At 48.0% G+C, this 19271-nt stretch overlaps 1 protein-coding gene across 6 annotated transcripts in view; it reads right to left on the minus strand.

Moving 5' to 3' along the window:
* Positions 1–19271, minus strand: part of BMP3 (bone morphogenetic protein 3) — a 90960-nt gene that overhangs the window by 1371 nt on the left and 70318 nt on the right. For 2 of the 6 annotated variants that reach the window (XM_050332840.1, XM_050332834.1), the window contains exons 2-5: positions 11848–12758; positions 3512–3636; positions 2747–2858; positions 2485–2629 (exon numbers count right to left, since the gene is read on the minus strand). In XM_050332840.1, the coding sequence (XP_050188797.1) occupies positions 2747–2858; positions 3512–3636; positions 11848–12758 (1148 nt within the window). In that variant the 3' untranslated portion in view covers positions 2485–2629. Of the gene's footprint in view, positions 1–2484; positions 2630–2746; positions 2859–3511; positions 3637–4978; positions 7167–11847; positions 12759–19271 lie in introns of those variants that run through there. The other 4 variants (XM_050332839.1, XM_050332837.1, XM_050332836.1 and 1 more) reach the window with 4 other exon arrangements.

The raw sequence follows: 19271 nt of genomic DNA on the forward strand, positions 1-19271 counted from the left end.
TGCTCACCGCTGACCACCTCCTTTTGACCTCCAAATATTATCACTGGCAGAACCCTTTAGTTACCCCTCTCTGGGTCGTGTTGGTCACAGGTCTGGAGCCTGCTGAATTGCTCCCTGAGCTGTTTCAAACCCTTGCTGCTGCTCATTTCCCCCTCAGAGTCACAGTCCTGTCCTGCTTCTTTATGTTACGGGGCAGGGATTTGTCCCAAAGGAGGACCTTGTCACCAAAAGCCAAACAAACCAATAAACTGCTGGGCTTCTGCCTTGCTCTGGGGGGTGACCAAGTCTAAAGTCTCTTGCCTAGTCCTGGGCAATACTTCCTGATGACACAACGCCACTGAGGGAACTGAGCCCAGTGTTCCTCAGCACAAGGCAGCCCTTGGAAATATCCACTGCCATTCCACAGTCAGGCACAGCAATAAGCACTCCACAAAGCTGCTGTGGCAGAGAACAATTTGAAGCTCAGCTTTTCTTTGTACCACCTCACTTTGTTTGCCACCTCATCCTGTAGTCAAAACCTGCTGTCCTTGCACCTTTTTAGGCTGACCATCAGTTGAAGAGGCCTCTGCTCCAGCACCCACAAGGGCCTGAGCCCTTTGACAAGATCCATTTTTCCAAGGAATTCAAAGCTCCACCTGAGGGCCATGGGCTTTTCTCACCCACCCTTGTGCTGGAGCTCGGCCTTCATCTCACTCTGCCTTCACTTCTTTCAGTGGCTGCACCATTTCCTGCCCTGCCTGGACTGGAGCTCGGCCTCCTGATCCCATCCCTGCCAGCCCCCGGAACCGCTGACTCAGCAATGGGGGGCCCTCCATTGCCAAGTGCACGGTCCCGTCGGGGCTCACGGGGGGAGCAGGAGGTTGAAGGGCTCCAGTCCTCCTGGGACAACCTTCCACCACTACAGCCAACAAAGGAGCCTCTCCAGCCCTGCCTCCGAAGGCATCCTGAACAAACCCAGCCCAGCTCCACGGGACAAACTGCTCCCTGTCTGCCCAGTCCAATCTGATCCCAGAGGCTCCCAGGTCATGCAGCCCAACTGCCCAGGAGATCACAGACTGTCTGGCCTTTGCTTTTAAACCTGTCCATAACACCAGCAAGTTCAGGCTGAGTAAAATCCTCCACCACACCAGGCCTGACGGGATAACCATCGGGGTCACCTTCCACTTTCCCTCCTGTTATTGGCTGTGCTTCAGCAAACACTTCACCCTCTGAACCACGCTCTAAAGCAGCTCAGTCCCAAGCATCTCCACGTCAGTTTTTGGGATCCCAACCTATCCCTGCCTCTGCAGTCACAGCATGCACTGGTTTACTTGAACACTTTGCTTCTCATATTTATATTGGGCTTCCTGGAGAGTCACGTCTGCTACTGTTTGACAAGTGTCCAACCTGGCCCTTCATAGGCCACAACTGTTTTCCACTGTCCCACACCACAGGAACAATTCCATCTGCCGCTTCAGTCGGGACGGTGCTGCTGACAGGAGTGGTTTCCTGCACAAAAAGAGCTGCTGCTCTCACACAGTTAATTTCAGAAACTACAATTTCAACCGCCCCATTTTCCAATTTCATTTCTGCCTCAACTTGTCCAACCAATCCCTTCCTAGCAAAGGTTTAGGGGAGCTTGCAAACAGACATTGTGAGGAATTACTCACTGTTCATCCAGTTTAACCCCTGTCACGCCACAAACCTTCCCAGTGCCATCCCTTTATTCTCCCTCTGTTGTGATAAGGACTCAGGAAGTTGGACCTGTGTCTGACTTACACATGTGCAAACCAAATGGTTGGGGACTGGAACCCACACCTTGCACTCCTGCAGCTCTCACAACTGCATTCAAGAGAAAACAGCCAACGGTACCATCACCACTCATTCCTTAATTCCAATCCCACACTCCTTTTGCTGTTGGAGCACCAGTTTTATAACCCAGTTACAGTCCATTCCAGAGCTGCATGGCCAGGATGGACAGCTACACCTCTGATACTCTCAGGAATGCCTGAATCCATTCCAAAGACCTTGCTTTGAGCTCCCCAGCTTGGGGCACTCGGAGGAGCTCCCCGAAGAACAATTTCGGTGCGCGCTCGAGTCCTCTGAGTCCCCAAGCCCGGGGGGCAGCAACAGCACTGTCCCTCCAGGGGGGCCCAATCTTCCCCTGAAATGCAGGGGGATCTTGCCCGTGTCCCAGACTGCTCCGGGGATCTGAGGGCCTTCCCGAGAACATCTCGGTGCCGGCGTGAAGGCCCAGAGATCCCTGGGCACACCAGGAGAGCAGGCTCAGAGTCCCTGCTGGGGGCTAATTTGGCTGCCTGAAAACAGCTTGGCAAAGAAGCCTCTGTGACTCAGTTGGTGAGTTTTAGAAGCCAGGCATTCCTACACACTGCAAGACATTCGAAGACCTTACTAACTGAGAAAGTAGAAAGCTTTTGTCATGGACAGTTGAACTCTCACAGACAGCTCCCTTCCCCTTCCAGTACAAAATTATTGTCATGGTACCATTTCACAGGGAGTGCCCGGGAACCCCAGACTGGCAGGACCAGGAGACCCCAGCATGGCCAGCAGGGCTGGAGCCTCTTACCTTTGGCTGCTCACACCCCAAGGCATTGGCAGAGCTGGACCCAAGTCAGTGATTTGCCCTGTGCTGAAAGAGAGGAGAACAAGACAATTAAGTGCACTGGGGAAGCCAAAGGCTCTTGGCTTTCACCCTTCTCTTCCCGGTACTTGCTACAGGCCTTTCTTCCCTAAAGCCTGCTCTTACCTAGGACAAGCTGAGCAAGTCACAGAGTTGCTGTTTGTATCCCAGCTTCCCAAAGGATTTCTCTCTCCTGGCAGCAGCAGCAGCAGCAGCAGCCTTCCATGGGAAGCCCTGACTGAGGCTGGGAATGGACACAGAACAAGCCAAAAGCGTTCACTCAGCACCAAAACACTTAACAAGAAACCAATTTAGAGTCACCTTTGTCTCCCTCCATGCAGGCAGAGGCTTTGGGATTCCAAGGCAAACCCAGAGACCCCCAGAGAGCAGCAGCCCCTCAGCCCCACCACGGCCTCCCCCAGGCTCACCCAGCAGGCAAGCCCAGCCCCTGTTGTGCAGCACAGCACGCAGGGGGGTGACCTCTGGGATCCCATACAGGCAGCAGGGCCAAGTCCTGCCCAGCCCCCAGGTACCGCAGACACTGCAGCCCCAGCAGCAGGGGCATTTTCTGCCTCTGGCTCCCCTCTCATTTGCAGCTGAATGGTGAGGAACAAGCCCTGAGTAGACAGTTCGGGACTGGCACCGGGCATAAGCAACATCAAGCAGCAAGCCCTGGCCTTGCCAGAGGCCTGGGCCTGCCTAGGCCAGTCTCTGGGCTGCCCTGGCTTTCTTCTGCTGCAATTATCCTGCCCTGGGAAGTGTTAAAACACAGACTGCCCAGTGAGGAGTGCTCTGAAACAGCAATCAATTCCAGCTCCAGAAAAATCTCAGAGCCACACTTAGAAACCCTTCAGCAAGGGCCCTGGAAAAGCCAAGGTGAGCTGTGATTACCTGGAGTCCCAGGGAACTGAGGAGAAGGCGGGGACCGAGCAGAGAGCAAACACCTCCAGCTGCTTCTCACTCCAGCCCCCACAGCAACTGCAGCGAAGCACACTGGTGGAGAGTTTGTAGGAGAGCTTTAAAAGAAATTAAGAAACAATTAGTTGACAGGAAAATCCCTGTATAACAACTCCAATTGCTCACTGAGAGAATTACGTAATTTAGAACAACTGAATCACAGAACCCCACAGCTTATCAAATGTATTCACTGCCACAAAGAAAAAAATAACACTAAATTTCCTCCAAATCTGTTCCCCAAAACCATCCACTCACCACACTGTGCCAAACAACATGTGGTAATAAAACTCTGATGTGTTCAAAACAGTCAAGTTCTTGGACACTTGCTATTTGCTTCCTCTTACTGTTGTTCTTCCTTCAGGAATTCTGCTCATAGCCAAGTTATCCCTACTGCTTCAAGCATTTCCCTCCCTGGTATTACCAGCACATTTACACAGGTAAAGAACTTAACAGCTCTTCTAAAATTATCCAGGTGCCAATTACAGCCACAAAAGAAAAGCAAAAGGAAAAGAGGGCTCAGGCAGCCAGAGAGCTCTGCAGGTGGCACCGGGCAACGTCACACTTGCTAAAACACGTCCTTTTGCACAGAGAAAGAGACAGGTCTGTATTATGGCAAGTTATGCCCTTCCCCCAGTGCTGACAATAATCACACACAGCACCAAGTAAGGCTCAAAGATAAGCTGGGGGGAAAAAATGGCAAAAGCACACACCCCGGGACATTCTCTTGCTTCCAAGGCAAGACCAATCACCCCTCTAGGAAAAGGGAAAGAGGCGAGGGTTTATCAGCAATGCACAACTTAGCAAGTCAGGTTAACGAGTACCAGCAGGGTTTGTGCACAGAGGAAACAAAACTCAGTGGGTTTAGTAGCTAAAAACTCAGTGTAAACCACTGTCTGGTTACAGCAGTAAGCTTCCCACAGCAGTTTCAGGTGCCTTCCTTTGTAGCCCGGCCCCAAAGTAGAAACTCCTCTCGACTGCTCCTGAGAGAGGCAATTAATTGGAACTTTTGGTGCTCGGGAAAGGTAGTCCCTTCCCTAAGTCCTGGCTCACCTGCCCGAGCAGCTATAGTGCTTATAACCTACCTCGCTCCCTGCTTTGCATGTTCATATCAGTAAAAGAAACCTCCAAGCTCTTCCTCCAGTCCAAGCTGCATCTTCTCTGTACTCCCCCACTCCCCCACCTGTTCACGTGCACTGCTCCTCTCTCCTGCGCTGCTTCCTGGCACACGGCTCGTCCCTCGGCCCCTTCCTTGAGCCATGAGCCATCTCCAGATGCACCCAGGGGCTTCCTCCAGCTGCTGCAAGATGCTCTCACCATCACTGCTTCAGAGACTCCCTGGAATCAGCCGCTACCCTGCAGAAGCTCCCTACAAAAAGGGAACTCCCCTCACTCCCCACTCACCTCACCCGTATGTGGATGTTGCCTCGTCTCCCGCTCAGGATCCACTCCACCTGCGATCCAGTCAGTGCCAGATGTCTCAGCCCTACCCTACGACGGTGCTGCAGGGAGATCAGCCCATGAAGCTTTAGGACATGGCTTTACTGGGATCAGAATATGTGCTCACAGACCCACCTCAAACTAACAGCACACACACCCCGGCCTCTGTGCGCCTCTGTCTGTAGGGACAAACTCTGCAAAGGGGCCTTGGGAATGAGCACTGGACACAGGACACAGTTACAGAGTGCTGAGTGCAGGGAAGATGTTCTCTGAAAGATATGAATACCACACAGAAAAAGAAGAATTTTCTTTGAAAAAGCAATTTGATTTTTTATTTTCTACAGAGTTCCCAACAAAAGTTTCCCATTACTGAAGGGAAAAAATACAGGTCAGGCAAGCTTATCCAGAAGTAGTGAAGCACGCCCTTCACAACATGGTTGCACCTGTCCTTGGAACTCCACTATGGTCTGGCTACTTCATCTTTGCACTGACAAAGAAAACTGCACTGTTGAAAGAGTGCTGAGATAAGGAAGGATACATTAGGAGGACATATAAAATAAATAAAAAGCATCCATAAAACTTTCTTTCCACACATGAAATAACTTTTCCTTTGGACAGTGATTTCCTTTTTTTTTAAATTGACAGCCTATATAGAGATAAATCTTTCACCAGAAATCACGTGAAAATGCTGCTTTTACAAGCAATAATAGGGCATTAATCAAACCACCAGTCTTCTGCACACCGCCCAGTCTCTCCTCAGAGTTGAGGGTGCCAAACTTTGGGGCCAGCCCTGCTGCGGAGCACAGCCACTGGTGGCCCCGAGGCTGCTCAGCAGGCAGGACTGACACTGCTCCTGATGAGTTCAGTGTCCCCAAACTAGGGAAAAACCAGTCACCACCTTGTCAACTAGACCAGAGCACTGAGTGCCACATCCAGTCACTTCTTGAACACCTCCAGAGATGGTGACTCCACCACTGCCCGGGCAGCCCCTTCTAATGCCAGACCAGCCTTTCCATGAAGAAATTCTTCATGATGTACAGACTGAACCTGCTCTGGTGCAGCCTGAGGCTATGACTTCTTGTCCTGTTGCTTGTTACCTGGGAGAAGAGGCTGATCCCTACCTGGCAACAACCTCCTTTCAGGTAGAAAATCCAGAGATTATTTGCAACGACATTCTAGAATACTTGTCAGGAACAAGTCACTCAGACACTTCTCTGAGGGTGATACTTTCATACCCCTGGCCTGTTAAGCTGCCACTGTAGGAGAAGTTGTCCAGAACAGAAAAGTCTGTGCTTTTGAGAAATCACAGATATGAACTCAGCAGTCATGGCTTGTGTTCTTACGACGGAGGGCACTGAGCTCCAAAAAGCTGAATTACAAAGAAGAAGTCCATGAAAACGAGTAGAGAGATGAGGTGAGTTGGCATGTCGTACCAAGGGAGATGTATGTCTAAGCTGGATTACCTTTTAGGCTTTTAGGATGCCAGATTTACTGTGCCTCCTTGCTGCACAATAACCTAAGGCAAGAAGCTTAGCTTTAAAATGAAGAACATTACATCTCTAACCCCCCCCTCCATGAGTCACCATAAGGAGAGAGATAAGAATTAACAGTTCATGCCGCTTCCAAAATCTTGTATAGAAACAGTACACTATGTCCTTCTGGCAGTCTTGAAAATCTGCAAATTCCTCCTTCATCTCTCCATTTCAACAGAAACGGTCAGGTCCCATTCCCAAGACTTGCGTGTTGGTCAAATTGACAGACAAATGAAGTTCGTATTCTCTCCCCTTGGAACCCATTCCATTTCCATCCTCACTGTCTGGATTTGTTTACATTGTCTTTTTTGTCCTAAGGAAACGCATTGGCAGTGCAAACAAAATATAGGTATGATGAGAGCCTCACCCACCCCCCTTCCCCAAACAGCAGGTGTTCACCTCAGCATCGTAGAAAGCCTCACAGGGTGTTATCTGCATGCACAGGACTCCACTGTCATGTTGGGGTACACCTTCAGAACCACATTTTTGTTTTCATCAAAGAACAAGATACTAAGAGAAGACATTTTGTCAGGAACACAGCAAGGCTCAGGAATGCCAGGAACAACTCCAACGGCTCTCACTATGCTCTGGATGGTGGCGTGGTTGGATGGCTTCAAGGCCTACAAGAGAGATACGGCAGAACATGTTACTGCACCCACATTCCCATGGACTCAGTTACTCTACAAAATTGCTCTCTCAAAGAAGGGCCCTGTGGAGACCCATCACCTGTAACATGTCTGCTCCTCCACCCTTGCCAGTTGCCACCACAGTTGCCTGGAGCCAGCCGCAAGGAATGTGAAACTGGGCTGGTTTCTTTTGGGCCCCTGTCAGGACTTAAAGGAAGCAATGAATTATCTTAAAACACTGTCAAAAAGGGAAATTCCCATAAAATAAGCCACCACAGGAACTCCTGGTAAGAGCAGATGGCAACAACAGGAGCCTGGCCTGGTAAGGCAGATCTGGGTAATGCACCTGAACAAAGATTCCCACAGTGGAACACTGTGAGAAAGGAAAGCGTTCATTCCAGACCTAAACGAAGCTGAAGTTTGAAATAAGCACACTGGACAAAATTCCACCGTGCAAACTGTGGGAAAGAAAACAATTTGCCATGCCAAGTAGTGGGAACATCTGAGACGCCCCGTAAATAACAGGGACTTGGACTGTAGAAAAGTGGTACCCTAGAACCAGGACTCTGGGACCCTCACCATCGAGAAGACCAGAAGAAGGAGCGGCAGGACGCTGTTAGAATCCATGTGCTGGCGATACCTTTATCTTTTTACTTAATCTGTCTCATTGTCTCTCTCTCTACCTCATGTTTGCTGTTAAATAAAATCCGTACCATTGACCTTGGCATGTGGTCTCGTTTGCATCCTTAATTCGGGCACAGGCATCTTTTAATAATTGGATCCTAACACCCCCGGATGACATTGTCCCTCTGCCACGTTCAGCTCCAGCTGCTGTGACAGGACCTTGTGCTCCCTGTGGGATCTGCCTGCCCAAGGAATACCTATAGGTCAAGGTGGTCTCTCCTGTGCAATTTCAGTTACGCATGGGCTGCAATTCAGTCATACAGCTCATCAGGCCGGGAGGGAGGCTGTCCAGCAGGCTGAGTCGGTGGGGGAGCCAAAGAAATCTAACACATGGGCTGAAAAGTCTGACTGATGGAACATAAGCGCGTCAGGAAAAAACAAAAGTGGACAAAATCCATGGAAAGGAGAGAACGGAAGCGCCTCAGGCCACGATGCCAACTGTTCCAGCTAGCACTTGTGCCAGGCTCGGCTCTTTTGCCTTCCATGCTAATGCCTTCTCATCTGTAGTATCCATTTGTAGTCGTGGCACTGCTGAGGAACCGAGCCCCAAAGTCAGTTGTACCTCATAACTAAGGCGCCATTTTCCTCCAAAGGACAAACTCCAAATGACAAAGTTCACGGAGTTATACTGATGTAAAAAGGAACACACTTGGCTTTGCTTTGAACAAAAAGCAAATCTGACTGGTGAAAACTATTTGATCAAAACACTAGAATACATTAGGATGCTCAAAAACATAAAAACATATAGAAGTGCAAAATACCAAGCTGTACCTCTGAACCAGTAAACCCTTCCAGATCCAGGTACCTGTACAAAAGATAGGGGGGCATGAAAAATGCACAAGATGCAGCTTTCAGCCAAAGACTTTTGGTTTGCTTTTTAGAGCTGTTCTTACACACAGAACCTGGATATCAAAACAGTTCCCTGTGCTGCTCCATCACATGCCACTGTGAAATAGAGGGAACAAGGTCATTTGGGTCAAATGAGCAATTTGCAGTTTTGCTGCGACAAGAGGCGATTTGTTTCTGGGAAGAAAATCAGTCCCAAGGTTAGATATGTACCAACCTGAGGACCAAGTCTCAGTGACCTTGCAAGCAAAAAGCACAGGAATAACTCTGAGATTCCACCTCGCCATATCATTTGCATAACATGTTAACACATTTAGTAGTAAGTCTCCATTTGGCAGCTGATCTCAAGAAATATACTTCTGCTGGTTTGTTCTTGAATTCAGTAGCCCCCAGGGTTTTAAAAACATGTCTTAGATTATCATACAGTTCCAATTTTTGTATCATTTCTGCCTGCAAAAGGACGTGAAAGCTCCAGTAGCACCCAGGTATCTTTCCCTACTCAGCTGCAGTGCAGCGTTCTCCACAAAAACAACTAGGAGCCCAAATGATGTCCCAAGCCTGCTGATCACATGCCAAAAGGTACAACACCTAGTGAGACCCTATTTCGTGTAGGCAGTAGTACTGGAATTAAAATCAGGTCTCTGAATATGCCATGTAACATCATAAATCCTCTCCTTCCAATATGGAATATGTACAGCCAAAATGCTGAACTGCGCTGAACCCACTTCAAGCAAAGCACCACTGAACGGATTTCAAGCATGGCCTCAGTCGTCAGTAGGAACAGCCTGGACACGTTCTGTTCAAAGAGAAGCGTCTCTGTTTGACACAGCTCTCATCCAACACGGAACATCTTCCGTACTGACACGAGCCCTGTGCTGCGCATGCTGCCCCAGCTCTTCAGATGCACCTTGGAGGACAACCAGCTTTGGGACAACTCTGCTTCAGCTGGCAGGAATTTAACTGGGACTGAAGCAAAATCCAGAGGCGTGTGCTTCTAGGGAAACCCAAATCCCCTTGGGAGTACTGAAGTGCCAGAATGCCCTGCACAAGGCGGGGCAAGTTGGGCCACTACCTGCAGGCTGCCTACGCTCCATCCAGCACATGGTCACGGAAGGCAGACAGAGGTTTGCTTTTAGGAGGGGAGCAGTGGTAGAAAAAAAATGCCGAGCTGCCTCCAAACCGCCAAATCTGTGAGCAAGTCCAGCTGCGGTCAGGCTGCACCCGCTAAGTTCCCGTGCTCTCAGGAAACTGGTTGCCCTGCAGGAATGTCATTACAGCTGGGTTATGAGCAGGGCATGTGACAGCAGTTACAAGCTGTCATTCCTGACCATGAGAGCATCTGCCTGGCCCACATGCTCTGCACCATGGCACATGCCCAACACGTGTGCGTTTGACATAGTCAAACCAGTTCCTGGAACCAGGGAACGTGTAAAGCCAGAAAATCTGGAGGTGAGAAATGGGAGGCACACCTGTTCTTAGTTACCCAACAGCTTGTCAACTCCAGGAGCTTGCCCTCAGCCAGGGAACATTATATACGTACTGGCATAGATCAGTCTGTGAGTGTCTGATGGCCACAGTATCACTTTGCAGACATGGCCTTAGTAGTAGCAGCAGGCATTACGCATCACTCAAGAACAACACACAGCTCTAGAAGACACCCCTGTATGTAATTTAGCTTTCCATTCTCTTTGGAAAACAAGGTCATTTTGTTCTTTGCAATTAAAAAAGTGCAGGAAACAAACAACTTGAATTTCAACAATGGGCTGAAAGCTACCACTGGCCTTCAGGGAACCCATCTCACAGCGGGGATCAGCGCACTCCTCTTTCACCGATCCCGATCTCTTTGCCACACACAGCTCCGCAGTGTTGAAATGGCTGCAATGCTCCACTGCTGTGATCCTTTAATCACATTTTTACAACTAACACTGCAACTGGAAATGTGAACCCAGTCTTACCCAGAGGCATACAGCAGGCCCCTTAAAGTTAGAGTATAAGCAGTCCAGGTCTGGCACCATTAACATTTCTAATCTGCACACTGACTTACTGGTTTGATGGAGCACAGTTCCCAGTAACAAAGTAAAAGGAATGATGCAATGTATTCCAAGGTAATAACTCTATCTCTTCCCATTCCCTTTCATTTTTTTCGCTGGATTTGAAACTTTACAGCCTGCCATTGCAGGCTTCAAGGAGAGGCTTCTGTCTTCCTCAGCTGCTTTCTCTGGGCTCCATCCCCTTTGGCACAGTTCTTCGTCCCTTGGTTCCTTAAGCCCCTGAAATACCACACATATTTTGGAACTAACTGCTCAGGCTTCACTGTGGCAGGAATAAGGAGTCTGGAATGCGATGCTGCAGTAAGTCCAAGAGCGCTGCCTTTACTGAAGTTTCCTGCAGGTGTTACTCATGCACACCCCTCATTTTAGGTCAGCCTTGAAAACCACATCTTACTCTCAAATTTTGATAGCCTCAAGGGGGTCCACACTGCTAAGAACGGCATAGGACATTTGGAGCCGAGTTCATCTGCCTAGGTCACAGGCCTAGGAGCACATCAGCCCTTCCTGTTACTCACATGCAAGCCCATACAAACCAGAGGACATTTTGAAAGTCAGCGGGCCACCCATTGCTTTTGGATCCCCTCAGTCTTTCACAGACTCTTCTGTTTACGAGCATCCCAACCATTCCTGCAGCTGCACAGAGCTCCCTGCCCTTGTGACAGCCCTGCCTCACGAGGCACATGCTTTTCCTGGAGGGTGCTGTGCCGATTGACTAACACAGTGTGTGTCTGGCACCACAGGCTCCTTCGGGGCACAACTGCTGGCTGATACGCGATTTTCCGGATCTGGCCTGTATTATGTTCATTAAACAGGTTAATAACAAGTTCACACATCATGAGCACTATTCAGGAAATGCTTTATGGCAATTTGGGTTCTGGACAAAAAACTAATACCACATCATATTTTTTAATTGCCTTTGCAAGCCTGTCTTTTTACTAGATGTTCTAACCACTGCCACTTGCAGCACGAGACAAAGATATCACTCAGGTACTAGACCCAAACACATAATGGGACTGGCTGCCTTTACTGACACAGGAAAGAAAATGCACAGTTTACAGTAAGAGATAGTGAGAAAGAATCCATAAAGACCGTACCTTTGGAATAGGAAATTGGCATTCCCCTGAGCAGTAATAGGCGTCAAAGGACTTAGGGGAAATAATCCACTCGCTCCAGCCGATGTCTGCAAAATCCACCTTGAGATAGCGCCGGGCACAATACCTTGGTTCATTCCACTGCTTCCTCCTCGCCTTCTTCAGCGTTTGCTCATCGAACTGGAGAGTCTGGCTCTTCTGAGGATGATTCTTCCTTTGTTTTTTCTTACTCTTGGCCCTCTCTGCTAACGGCGGTTGGAAGGTTTTATAAGGTTTTCTGTCTTCCCCTCTCTCCTTCTTGCTGTACCAGTACTCGGCTCCCGGCAGCTCGTTATTCTGCAGTGGCAACAGGATGTTTGCAGAACGTTTCCTCCGGTGCTTCCCAAGGCTGCTCCTCACATGGCTTTCTGGCTTGGGAAAGACTCTTGCCAGAGGATGACGATGTCCTCGCAAAGTTGAGATGACACTCTCGGGCTCTGAGATAGCAGAATCATTGGCATAAATCAGGATGTAGGGTTCACAGCAAGAAGATGCCCTTTCCCAGGGGTGATGGCCAGACAGAGCCATTTTGACGCTGATTAGCAGTTCGTTGTTTTGCTTTGCTTCATGCAGGAGCCGAGTGATATCCTTCCATTGCCAAGAAAGGATGTCCGGGTAAGCAGTGGAGACATTTATTAGGAAATGTCCCAGGCTCCGAGTCTGGTTCCCAACAGAAGGAAAGGCCCAAACCGAAAGACATATCTGAATGTCAGGTCTCCTATGCCTGTGACGAGAGCAGCCACTGGACTGCGAACAGTTCCACTTGACACGCAGTAGATCACCAATATAATAATACACTGAAGCCGACAAGACGTTTTCAGACTCTGTGAGCGATGTCAAGTTAAAAACGTACATTTCCTGGTCTTCAGGCCTCCCTAGAAAAATAAATGCTTAGATAAGAATATGGACATTTAAAGAAGTAATCGAGAAGACACATGGGCTGATCTGACAGCCTTTTGGCCAGATCAGACACTAATCGCGCCTGAAGTTTCCCTTGAGAATAATCAATTACACAGGGTACATGAAATCATTCCACCTAGGACACTTCTTCCATTTTCATGCCAGACCTAGAGGGTATTTACTAATACAGCTGAAGGCAGGCAGACAGTACTTGAGCATCCCCGATAACCAAAAGAAAGTCAACCGAAAATCAGGTTTGTGGGGTGTTGGGGGTGGCACACCCCCTCGCCTCTGTGCAGAAATAGACAAGCCAAGGACAACCCTTCTTCAGAGCTGGGATGTGCTCGTACCAACTAGGAGGGATGGGGGGACAGCAGACATCGTGCCCAGACCCAGGGACAGGCTCCTGAGACAGGCTGGCCTGGGAAACAGATAGGGGGCTCCTTTAACCCCTGCAGAGTGCAGCAGAAGGGGGCGAAGATTTAATTTTTGTTTTAAAATGTCCTGATTGGGCTGCAGGTACATCCATCCTTCAGAGCGAGAGAAATATAGATCCAAATGTTAAGCTGTAAAACCAGGCTGCGTGCGAAAGTCAAATATGGTATAGCTAAGGGACATTCTGCAGCCCCTCAAAGGGCTGGAAACAACCCAATGCATTAGAAAAACAAGGGGATGTAAAAGGAAATGCTTTTTTGACACCACAGTGTGTCAAAGCCCTCTCCAGAGACTGGAAAGACCTTACAGTTTACAGAATTTTGCAAGAGAGCTTCTCTCTTCCAGTATCTTGGGAGGGAGGGGGAGGGGGGTGTTTAGTTGTTTGTTTTCCAAGGAATGACAAGCACAGAGATGCCCATGGACTAGGGATGAACAGTCTCACCATTCTCACCCTCAAAATACCGGGGGAAGTCCCTGCACAATCAAGTGAAAACATGATTTTCTAGTACTGCCAAAGACTTTGACAACATCATATTCTGGTTAACATTCTGTGTGACAACCCGAATGGCATCAGCCGTAGGGAAAGTCCAATGTATTTCCCCCGTGCTGCCCCATTCCCACCCCACAATCCAAGCAGCCTCCTCTCCTAAACATTTCTTTGTCAGGAATATTTCAACTGATACATTAAAAAAGCAGGAACCCGTCCCACAAGAAAGACAGAACCCTTCTCCCCAACATGTCAGATGCACTGCTTCACAGAATTATGGAAAAAACAGCATACATTTTCCTCAGTGAAACAGGGTCAAAACAGTGTCAAGGCCAAATCATTTACAGAAGACACCCTTGTTTACACATTCAGCCCAACCTGATGGCAGAGCACAGAGGTAAGTTCCCAAGAGCTGAAAGCTGATGTCCCAAACCCATCCAATTTCCAGCTATTATTTATGCCCGGAGAACTAGATTTCCTTCCAATTCGATCCTGCTTTTAATTCCTCAAACCAAAACTGGCTGTCGGTTACACTTGTGCTAAGCACACATGAGGACCTGACCTCTGCTTTATTTATAATCACTAATGGAATAAGGTTAATAAATAATTTGGCAGAGCACTGAGTACATCAGTCTTAGAAAGCAGAATTTATGGTGTCCCGTAAGCACCTGTTAAGGAAGTTATTATTTAAATCATTGCTGTTAAGTTGACTGACAAGTTTGGATTTTAATTTTTAGTAAGAATTCCACTTAACAAATCCTGCCTGGAACACTGTAGCCCAAAACAAAACAAGCTGCTTTTGTTTATAAAGAAATTCTAGATGGCAAGGAATCCACAGTTCTGGTTAAAATCCCATGCCAAGAGAAAACACTTCCAGTAGATGGTGCTATTTTCCTACAAAAAGACCTCCAAGCTCCAGCGGCTCCGAGTTCTCAGCTCTTCTTATCAGCAAAATCATCTAGTGGTCAGCACAGACATCCATGGATTCAACGGCTTACACCTCAAGAAACCCAACTGCATGACCTGGGTTTGCATCACAACTTGGGAATATAGTGTCGAATAGGTCCCTTGTGCGACACGGATACCTGACTCCCAGATGTGAATGTGAAATAAGTGTTCCCCAGGCTTAAAAATGACAGGCATGCAAGGAAGATTCATCTTTAAAATAGCTACAAATGCACCTTCTCCTCAGAAAGATTTCCTTTCATTTCAATGAAACTTTGCCCTTGAGCTCTGAGGACAGACTCTGCCGGAAATCTTTCTGCAGGATAAGATTTAAGAAGAAACAAGCAAAGAAAAAAGTACGTGCTACAGAGCTATACACTGCTACCTTCTACACATCATGAGGCCAGATTTTAGCAGCAATCTCTGCTCCCCTCCACCTCGATATTGCTGCCAGCCTGATGAGGAGTTTTCGAGACCAAGCTCTGTGTGACAGAGCTCTTTTGAATGGCAATAGGTAGGACACAGCTCGACTGCGCCGTTAGCACGACTCGCTTCCACAGCGTCGCGCATTGGAGCAGCAGCCACGAGCCGAGGAGGATGTGCCAGTGTTCGTATTCACAGAGAATAGCATCTGGCAACTACGTGCCGTTGCACAGAAAGGCGACCGGTTTGTTGACCTCCGTGGCCCATAGGCAACTCTGTGTTCACCTGTGCCTTATCCAAAATGAAACCTTATCCAAATGAAGCTCAGAGCCCAGCAGCACCGTGGTAAAGCTTGTCTCAGGACATCACTTCCCAGTCTCCTGCACAAGTGACAACAGGGCTCTCTAGGAGGGGGCGAGACGAAAGGTACAAGTCTCTCCAGGCCTAAAGCACGAATGCCTTACTCTGCGTGTGTGCTGGCACTCCCCAGAGTGGAGTACCAGAGATGCCACATTATATACTGACAACTCAAACTCAGCTCACGGCACTGCAGCTGAAACGTGTACCTGCTGGACGTTCAGGGGCACAGCCCGTGCTTCCTCACCTCCCTGCACCAACCCACAGCTGCAAGGACAGCCTGTGACTGGCATTAAAAAGGTATTTTTAAGGAAGTGCAGTGCGTCTGTGGAGACAAACGTGGGCAGCGTGAACAGATTCACATCACAAGGGGCACTTCAAGGCATCAATAACCTGGAAGGAGTCTGTTACCACGTGGCGTATTTATCTTTATAGAGGATGCCCTGACATTTTTAGGGACTGCCAAATCTATCCCATGGGTGAAAAAGGATGCAGTAACGAGGACTATTTAGTTATACAGTCACCACGAGCCATCATTTAAAAGATATTAAAGATATTAAAGATATTAAAGTGGTGCCCTTGTGTTAGGGCACAATTAAGAACTTATCAGTGTTTCCACTGTAAAACTTTGTTTTCAGGGGTTCACAGCCCAGCTACAAAAGTTCACTCAGAGCTGGAAATAGGAACAAGTTCCCAAACAGGAACACAAATCTGGAAGCCAGATTTTCTCTTTTCTCTCACCTTCGCTCTTACTCAACTGCTGCTTCCCAGTTACCAACTAGTGTACTGCGTAAGAGAAAGATCTAGGATGTGGTTCTCTGTTTTCAAAGAGCATCGGACCTGGTGCCAAACTAGTTTTACTAATTCCTTTAGCAAAGCAAGTAAGGTCACATGAGCTAGCAACTGGACATAAAACAGCAGCAAGTGCACCACTCTGATTAAAGCCATCAGCTGCTCAAATAAAGAACTTTTCTAGAAGCAGCAGTGGTGCATGCTAAGGACCTAACTTACACGTGGATTTCATGATATGAAAACCACAAATCTGCACACTGCATATCGTAAGTGTGCTGCACAGTGGTCACAGGAACTGTCTTCTATACATTTTAAGCAGAAAGACCACAGCAGGGTGACAACTAAACACAACATCTAACTGGAAGCTAGCACAAGCCAAGCAAGCTAAGGGGGTGCATGCACAGAGTACACAAATCTGGGCACAGAAAGAGCTGAGCACATTCCCCCTCATAGCTGCGATTCATTCCACTTCAGCTGGTGGCAGCAGGCTGGTTGTGTGAAAACCAAATCGTGCACAGCCTTTGAGACCAGAGCTCTTCGTGCTGAAGCAACGTGCTCTAGAAACTGTGACTGGCTGGGCACTGTGAGCACAGGCCACCCACACGCACAACACCACTGCGAGACAGGTCGTGACAGAAGCCAGAAAATTCAAATTCTGGGTCTGGTCCTGAGAGGCTGAGCCTGTAGATCCTGCCCATTTGCCTCAGAGGAAGTTTGCAGATTTGGGCCTGTCTGCCCAAATCATAGTTTAATATTTTTCAAGTTCCTCCTGCCTAAAAACTACCAGGATGCTTCTGCTTGCACTTTATTTATAGAGGTACAACAAAAAACCCTAAAACAACGAAAAACCCGGCCAAAAAAAAAGTTGAAACAAAAAACAAATCTCAAAACCCCACACTCTGTCTCCTGACTGAATGTTTTTAAGGCTCTCGTTGCAAAAGACCCCTGATGTTACTGGCACTCAGAGGGGCCAGCATTTGGCCCAGACTGGTTTCTGCAGGCTGATGGCAACTCCTGAGGTGCTGCTTGCCCTGTGCAGTGCTTTGTTTCCCTGGTCTCCGTGGGCACTTCACACCACAACAAAGCAAAGAAAGGCCTTTAGAAAGGGAGGAGAACATAGCTGTAAAACCACAAGAATTGGCCTAGGGGCAGGTGTAATACCTGAAATTACTAGAAATTCAGTCAATAAAAAAGAGTTTAAAGTAATTTCTCTTGCTATAACATCATTAGCGGGACCTTCCAACTCAAGTCAAGTTTTTTAAATGACTCATTTGCAAGACACGCTCCTTAAGCAATGCTCAAATTAAAAATGCTTTCAGAAGCAAGCCTAGTCTGCTTTTGAGGCTTTTATCTTTCCACTCTCTTTCTCTCTTTTATTTTTTCATGCTGTGCCTTTCCTCCTCAGCCTGGACAGAGAATCAGCTTACCTCCAAGGGAAGTGCTGAAGTAAGCAGATTTCTGTCAACCGGAGGTCAGGTCACTCTCAGGAGAAAAGAACGGCTGAGCGTAGACACTGCTGCACAGACGGACCCGCAGATTCAGAGTTCCCTTGCCAAAATCACCCAAGCCTTCAGCTCTAACTCACATATCGTCTGACCCTTCCTCCTACGTGTCCTTTAGAGTCACAAGGGATGAAAACCACTCACTGCTGTGGCACCTGCAGGTGAAGGACTGGAAAAGCCCTGCCCAGAGCAACACAAGGGCTGTTTCTGTCATCCTTGCAACAATGACAAGAGCTGACACAGAAATCACAGGACTCAAACACACAGAAACAAATTAGAGCCTCTCTGGACTCAAACACACAGAAACAAATTAGAGCATCTCTGGACTCAAAAACACAGAAACAAATTAGAGCAGTTAAGTCCAGGAGAGAGAACGCTGCAATGAAACTAAATGCCCTCTGAAAGGGGTACATCGTTACTTCACTCCGCTTGGATTTGGAGTCTGGGGTTTCTTTTCAGCTTTGTCACAGGCAGCCAAGATTCCTTTTTTGAGTGATTCAAACTGAACAGTTCTGCTATGAGATAATTGAGCAGGATTAATGAAAAACAAATTTGCCAGAATAAATGATCGTCTAAACATTCATCAAAACCAAAGGCCAAAACCCTGAGGCCAAACAAGCAACCTTTGATACTCCAGCCTAGTCACGAAATCTGGTGCACAAGAGATTTCAGGGTAATGTGGGATGGAAACTTCAGAGGTGCTGCACTGCGCTGCAGCTCTCATCCCATCCCCTTGGAGGACTGAGCCACAGAAAGAGCAACTTGCATTTAAGTTTTTAGGATGCTTGATTTGATTAACCAGTCTTACTTGTTTTTTGTTGGCTATTGGTTACAAGGCTGCAGCTGCCACATGTGACACCACTGTTCTTTGATCAGAAACAGGATGACTTTCAAACAAATCCTACAAACTCTTGGTCTCATCATACAACATCTATTTTCCAAGGTCTCAAACACTTGTACGGTGAGTTACCTGGGAAATCCAGGAAAGGCCTTTCCCCTGTGCCACATAAGAACCAGGAGCCCTGGAGGGGTTTCACAGCCACATTTGAGAGCGCTGTTGCAGAAAAGAAAGTTTCTCTCCTGAAAATATCAGCTTAAATTGCAACGTTAAACTGCAAATGAAACCACTGAAGATTTGCTTCAAAGCCTCTTGCTATAGATGCTGGGGAATCCCCAGATTCTTGGGGAGCTCCTGCTCATGGCAGACAAAAACCTGAGTCCTGAGGGAGTTAGTAACAGAGATGGTAAAACATAAAGGAGTAACAGTAACACGATGTATTCAATTAACTGATGCAGTCCCACTAAGGACTGGGGGAAGCCCATGAGAGACTAAATTCGGAGCCAAGGGGTGCAACAATCAAGGCAGAGGATCTGGAGACAAAGCACCTCAAAAGGGGAATAAGGTGAATGCACCATTTTCATCGCAGGGCTGGCCAGGCAGTCAGGCACAAGGAAGGAGTCAGAAACCAGAGAAAGCCTTTCCGCTCCACCCACCATCCTGATGAACATCTGATCTAAGGGTTTTCTGGAAATGTGCTTTTCTGCCA

This window comes from Myiozetetes cayanensis, unplaced genomic scaffold (assembly GCF_022539395.1).
Source record: "Myiozetetes cayanensis isolate MyiCay16 unplaced genomic scaffold, myiCay2020 scf5-8, whole genome shotgun sequence".
Taxonomy (NCBI): Eukaryota; Metazoa; Chordata; class Aves; order Passeriformes; family Tyrannidae; genus Myiozetetes; species Myiozetetes cayanensis.